General features: G+C 43.1%; 1 protein-coding gene across 1 annotated transcript; it reads right to left on the bottom strand.

Annotated features, from left to right (window-relative positions):
* Positions 1–1,442: 1,442 nt before the first annotated feature.
* LOC140945138 (uncharacterized) lies at positions 1,443–1,985 on the bottom strand. The gene has a single exon (XM_073394201.1). The coding sequence runs from the start codon at positions 1,983–1,985 to the stop codon at positions 1,443–1,445; it is 543 nt and encodes a 180-aa protein (XP_073250302.1).
* Between the last annotated feature and the right edge of the window lie 4,967 nt (positions 1,986–6,952).

A 6,952-nucleotide genomic window follows, 5' to 3' on the forward strand; every position in this document is an offset into this window, starting at 1 on the left:
CAGGGGTTGGGTGAGGGCTTGGGTGCACAATACCATGGGTTGGGTGAGGGCTTGGTGCACAATACCAGGTGTTGGGTGAGGGCTTGGGTGCACAATACCAGGTGTTGGGTGAGGGCTTATGCACACAATACCAGGGGTTGGGTGAGGGCTTGGGTGCACAATACCATGGGTTGGGTGAGGGCTTGTTGCACAATACCAGGTGTTGGGTGAGGGCTTGGGTGCACAATACCAGGGGTTGGGTGAGGGCCTGGGTGCACAATACCAGGGGTTGGGTGAGGGCTTGGGTGCACAATACCAGGTGTTGGGTAGGGGCTTGGGCACACAATACCAGGTGTTGGGTAGGGACTTGGGTGCACAATACCAGGTGTTGGGTGGGGGCTTGGGCACACAATACCGAGTGTTGGGTAGGGACTTGGGCACACAATCCCAGGTGTTGGGTGGGGACTTGGGTGCGCAATACCAGGTGTTGGGTAGGGACTTGGGTGTGCAATACCAGGTGTTGGGTGAGGGTTTGGGCACACAATACTGAGTGTTGGGTGGGGACTTGGGTGCGCAATACCAGGTGTTGGGTAGGGACTTGGGTGTGCAATACCAGGTGTTGGCTGGGGGTTTGGGTGCACAATACCGAGTGTTGGGTGGGGACTTGGGTGCGCAATACCAGGTGTTGGGTAGGGACTTGGGTGTGCAATACCAGGTGTTGGCTGGGGGTTTGGGTGCACAATACCGAGTGTTGGGTGGGGACTTGGGTGCACAATACCGAGTGTTGGGTGCGGACTTGGGTGCGCAATACCAGGTGTTGGGTTGGGACTTGGGTGTGCAATACCAGGTGTTGGGTAAGGACTTGGGTGCACAATACCAGGTGTTGGGTGGGGGTTGGGCACACAATACCGAGTGTTGGGTAGGAACTTGGGTGCACAATGCCATGTGTTGGGTAGGGGCTTAGGCACACAATGCCGGGTGATGGGTAGGGACTTGGGTGCACGATACCGGGTGTTGGGTGGGAGTTTGGGTTTGGTCTGGGTTTGGATTGGATACACACTACTAGCAGGAGAAACAGAACTAGTGATTTGATTAAAAATCTCTGCAGCGCTTGGGCGATCTTTTGCTTCGTACTTCAGGGCATTCAGAGCAATCGTCTGTACAGAGGGGGATCCTCTAGCTTGGAGTGAAACTCTGGCTGTTATTGTTGGACCAGAGTTATACATTGCTTCCCCAAGGCCAACAACTTGGAATTCAAAAGGAACGAACGCACCATAATACCTTTTCCCGCTTAACTCAATGAAATTTCTTTCCAATATAGCGAAAATGAGAATTCCAAGAGAAAATACATCCGCCTTCTCATTGTAGTGTCCACGAAAAACTTCAGGAGCCATTCAATAAAGACTACCAGCAAATGTGTTCATGTAGTGTTTGGCGCAGGTGATCACCCAGCCATTAATGCTCTATGCAGTGGTTTCTTTAGGTGAGATAAACTCTCGGGCTAAACCAAAATCGTCTACCTTTATATCATCACTCGCGGTCAGGAGCACATTTTCTGGCTTTAAGTCGCGGTGAACAACACTGCTTGCGTGGAGGAAGCTAACGGCTGCTGCCATCTGAAGAATCCACTTGCAATCGACTTCTTCGGTGCTTGCTTGATCGAGGCGGTCGTTCAAGTTTCCGCCTGGGCAGTATTCTGTTAAAATTAACACTTTCGTGGGAGCCCCGGGCATGCGAGTTCCTTTGTAGCAACCTGCCTCAATGATTTGGATAATGTTTGGATGGGAAATTTTACGTAATGTTTGAATTTCTTTCTTTACATCGGATTTCCTGATTTTCGATTGTCCGCCACAAACCACAACTTTTAACGCATATTCGCTTGAAGTTGCCACGTCCTTTACTTTGTAAACATCACCAAAATTCCCAGCACCGAGTTGTTGTTGAATTGCCACTAATTTCTGCCCAACTTGAATCGGCGGCCTGTATGTTGGAAAGAGCGTGCCCATTATATTCTGTTCCTCCACTTCAGTTGTCCCTTCTAGTAACGATGAGGGTAAAAGGAGGAATAAGTTTGCTGAATGGCATGTGGCATGGCTTGCGGAATGACATAATTATGCGACATGTAATATATGCAGAATGACTTAAAGAAATAAATTAAACTGAAAATTGCGCCCTTTTTTGGCGCCGATCAATTCCCAAGCAGCCGCTTCTTTAATGTTGCGCGCTCGACCACGATGACAATCAAAAATCCAGAAACTACCTCTTGATTTCTCACGGTCGATTAGCTTTTTGTTCAGCCACAAAGACTCTACTTGCCTTTATCAGTCGGGCCGCTGGCAGCACCGATACTACAGCACGAAAGTTGGCCATTGAAGACAAGATGTTTTGGAAGGTCACACTCTCTTCTGCTTTAATTTTTTTCTGCAAAAGATATTTGTACGATTAACGTCACTTTTTTCATCTTGTTTGCATTTGAAACCGTGTGAGAAGCGTTTGTTTTTCAGACAGTGGGTCGCGTGATTGTTCCTGACATAATATTCAGAGATCGAATTAAGGTGTCTTGTATTTTGTTTTCTTGGCTGCGTGGTTTCAGGCACGCGAAGTTAACAACTGGCCGAGAAGCGCGAGCTCGAATCCTGGCGGCAATCGAGTTTGTGTGCTTTTTGTCTTTCGTTCTTTCTTTTCTGTTTCTTTTCCTTCCTACTTTTAGCATTTTTTCTCCTTTACCTTTATTAATTTAGTAAAGCCGGTTCGGCATCACACTAACTGTTTATTTAAATACATAACTATTGGCTAGTTCAAACAAACAAGGGAGGTGCGAAGAGACGCGGAAAAGCCTAAAGGAGACAGAGAGAAGTTCGCTGCTTCACTCGATTTGTGGATTAGGGATTGATGTTTCACTTGAGGCGTTCAGTTAGTCTCGAATATGATCTGATTCGTTCACTGGCGTATTTAAAATCCCTAGAGTTGTTGCTAGCCCAATTTTACGTTCAGCGAGCGTTTTTTACCCTCAAGCAATACCGTAAAGAGTGACCCTTGATTTGAGTAGCACAGGTTATATACCCAAAAACCCCAGACAGATTTGTGACACAGTACGTCTGCGCGTATTTAAGAGACTTATTTCTTTATTTCATTTGGGAATACCGACTCTGCCATCATCTAACAGCCTCGATCCCAGGGTCCTCTCTCTTCCTTTCTATTTTACATCGTCCGCCGTTGCAGTGTTTCATTCTATGTAATGAGGAGAGTAACTGAACTCAATAGAAGACTGTTTAAACTTGACATGTTTTTGTACTTTCAATGCGCCTCGCTGGAAAAGAGATGAGTAAAGAACCGTTTCAGTTTATTTTGTAAACGAGATATGGATGATTTAGTATCAAGTATTGGTGTATCAGCTGTGTTTCAATTTTAGTCTTGCTTTAATAACAGTAATAAATGGACCAGCAAATCGATTGCTCCTGGCCCCAAAAAAGCGCGGCAGAGACGCGCGCATGCTTTCCTGTTGAATTTTTTCTTTGCGCCATTTTCCATAAATCAAATTCCGCATAATTATGCCATTCGGCAAGCAATGCCATAAGCAATTCCGCAAACCCATTCCGCCTTATACCCTCACCGTTCTAGCAACACAAATTGTTCGTTGCACAAGAATGACTTCAAGGAAGGCTTCCTTTTTTCTAAGAAAAGTTGAAATTAGGCGGAGGGGGTGGGGGTGCTGTAAGCATCCATAAGTTCTTTTGTCAAGTTTCTGAGGGCCCGTTTTCGAAGAGGGAGGGTAACTTTGGTGAAAGGGTTACCTTAGCGCCAGAGCAACCCTATCTGCCTTTTTAACACGTCGCTTAGAAAAAGAAGAAATGTACGAATGCTGGGCTAACCCTCAGGGTCGCCCTGGCATCAGGGTTACCCTCCCTTTTTGTAATCAGGCTCCTAAGGGATAATTGGTTTACCATGTTGTTATTTTTCTCTACAGTTATGTCGGCCAAGTCGCAGGATAATCGCTAGTTTTAGCACCGAAAATAACAAAATATAACCTCACTTTCAACTCGCAAGTACCCGATGCCGATATGAATGTAGTTGTTGTAAAGTTTGGACTTCGTATAATTTGGTTCAACTTTGCTGTCTGGTATATAACGTACGCGATAAACAATATCAGTCTGATTTTTCCTTTCATTGTGATATATCTCTGAAATAACTTTGTACTTTCTTTCAGTCTGAAAATTATTCTTTGGTAGAAACCACTTGCCATAAAATATATAACTTTACGAAACGAAATCTTTGTGAGTTTCATTACGATATTACGACAACGTTAAGCTTAGTTCTGCAAATGGTGCCTTCACTTCAGTAAGCGGCCCGGTTGTGCCGATCGACTCGGCTGTTTAAATTCAATGAGACTCAGTTCGCCGTATCTGAGATTGAAACAGTCGAAAATTCGACTTAGGTTCGACTTTTGATTCAAACGTCGCATTTCGCATGTGAAAGTAAATTATTATGAGAGAGACTGGGAATATTGACAGCGAACGGAGTTAAATTCGACGGTTTGAATCAAATGCCGTATATTTAACTATTTTAGTCGACTAACATAAGAATTAAGTTTGGTACATGTGCTGAGTGAAATTTGGCATTTGAACTGGGCCTAAGCTCCAATCTTGTTCGCTAATTCTTTTCCCGATTCTTTTATTATTTTCAATGAAAGGCATCATGTAGCAGCTGCTCGGCAGAGAACTCACTGAATGGCGCGTTTCCCTGACCCCAAACAATACTAAAACAATTAGAAAAAAAATTGCGACCAATTAGGGGAGACCTTACCAGCAGCTCCTACTGGTAGGGGATCACAATGAAAGCCAAAAACAATAAACAGGAAGCCGCACCTCCACAACAGAAACGATGCGCTTTCCAAGAATAACCGAATATATTGTCTTTTTTTGTCTTTATTTTTCTTACCTGTGGACTACATGCTTATTCAGAGTATCACATAATCATCGCAAACAAACGGGTTTACTGAAAAACAAAAAATAACGGTGTGATGGCGCCGAGGCAAACTCTATTTAATATCCACACCCACACTGTAAATTAAAAAGAAAAAAAATAGGGGCCGTTTCAGTGAGTTCTCTGATGCAGCCCTTTTTCTGGGTCTAATATATATGGCCGCCTCAGGGCCAGTATGGTCCAATTACCGAGGACTGATTTGAACCCACGGGCTGATACTTGTCCCAGCGTGTGCTCGAATAGTCTTTTGATGGAGCTGCATGTTTTGGCTTAAATTGTGCTCAAATGGTTCAGACTTTGGCCTGTAGAACTAAATTGTCCCTTAGGGCTTAAAAAGAGTCTGTTTAGGGACGGACCATTAGAAATAACCGGAGGTGGGGTGACAATTCCCCAAAAAATTTCCTGCAAGAGAAACTTGTCTAAAAGAAATCCTGCGAGCGGACTGATACGTAAAAAGAGAATTCTTACAGAGGAAGCGACATGCATAGCATTGAAGGCTATTAAAATACGGGATGGGGGGGGGGGGGGGGGAAGGTAACATAAAACAAAGCCTAACGATGAAGAGAATGGAGATTCTTAATTGTGCTTCAGTACTTTTATTTGTATGCAAACAAGTGTTTGATATTTCTTCATACAACAAAACATAAAAAGTAATGGCTTGCTTTCTACACAGTCACCATTACCACTGATAATGCTGTCACAAATAATTATACTATGAAATCTCTCTCTTCAGAAATAAAATGTATATCAAAATATTTTTGATAGAACATTAGAAATATAACAACTTTTCAACCATACTGAAAATAGAAATTTTCAATAATGAACATGGTGAAAGAAAAGTTTTGAAGAAAATGTTGAAAAGTATCAAGAAAAAGAAAGAAAGAAGAGCAGCGTTGGTGACTGGCAAAATGCCTAAACTGGGTAACAATTACAATCTGCTACGGGAAGCGTGCTACGAGGCACCTGTTCATTGAATTAGACAAATAAAGAAGTTTCCTTTGTGCCTTGAGCAGGTCTTTCCGGAAATAGACCTAGTCACAGAAGACGTCAAAATATCTGCGCGGCAAAAACACATTTTAACATCATCTGTGATTGATTACTGAACAGACACGGCAAAAAGGAACGAAGTGGTAAACTATAATACGTGATTCTTTTAGATATTATATTATGATATAAATCTTACGTAAGTCGTAGATTAGTTACAAAAGAAGAAATTTGTGGGGAAAAAATTTCGTGCAAAGTTTGTGCCTAAAAAAAAATCCTGCAGATAAGTGGGTTTTTTAAAAAAATTTATGCACCGAAAAGTTTTTACCCCCCGCCCCCCCCCCCCCCCCCCCTCCGGTTATTTCTAATGGTCCGTCCCTTAATTTACGGTGCCCCTACTGATGAGGTGTGTTTTCCCGGAAACCTGCAGCAAAATTTTCATATGGTAACCACCCCTTCAGATATTAACACCTATTCTTAGAAACCCTCAGAAAAAGTACTATATTTGTTCCTTACCCCTTAGAAAATGTGGCAGTGTTATTTTCCTCCTTCGGAAGAGGTTTAACTGGAAACATTCACCAGACGAAATGACCAAGAATTGTATATATCTACCATTTTTTGGCATCCCTATATGAATGATGTAAGACTTCCATTATCCCTTTAGGGCCAGGGGCCTGTGTCTCGAAAGTCCCGATAACCTTTCGGGCCCGAAAAGCTGTTTTATGTTTGCCGTGTTAGCATTCAAGATCAGTTAACAAACCAAAATCGTCTGGTTTGTGAGCTAGGAACTGTGCTACTATTCAACTGGTTTTAATTTCAAATTTTCCCTTCGGACCGAAAATTTAATTACCTGACCTTTCGGGAATCGGGTCCCAGGTTCCTGAAAGGCCGATTAGCACGCGGCACGATCAAAATCTGTTGTTTTTGTATTTTACCTTCCTATGTATTACTTAGAGTAATTATTGTGTTATCATTACTGTATCTCGGAGTAAAGGCTAAACAGTAT

Source organism: Porites lutea, chromosome 8 (genome assembly GCF_958299795.1).
Source record: "Porites lutea chromosome 8, jaPorLute2.1, whole genome shotgun sequence".
Taxonomy (NCBI): domain Eukaryota; kingdom Metazoa; phylum Cnidaria; class Anthozoa; order Scleractinia; family Poritidae; genus Porites; species Porites lutea.

Excerpts from the sequence above, each read along its gene's own strand:
- LOC140945138 (XM_073394201.1), bottom strand. The coding sequence starts at position 1,985 with ATGGGCACGCTCTTTCCAACATACAGGCCGCCGATTCAAGTTGGGCAG.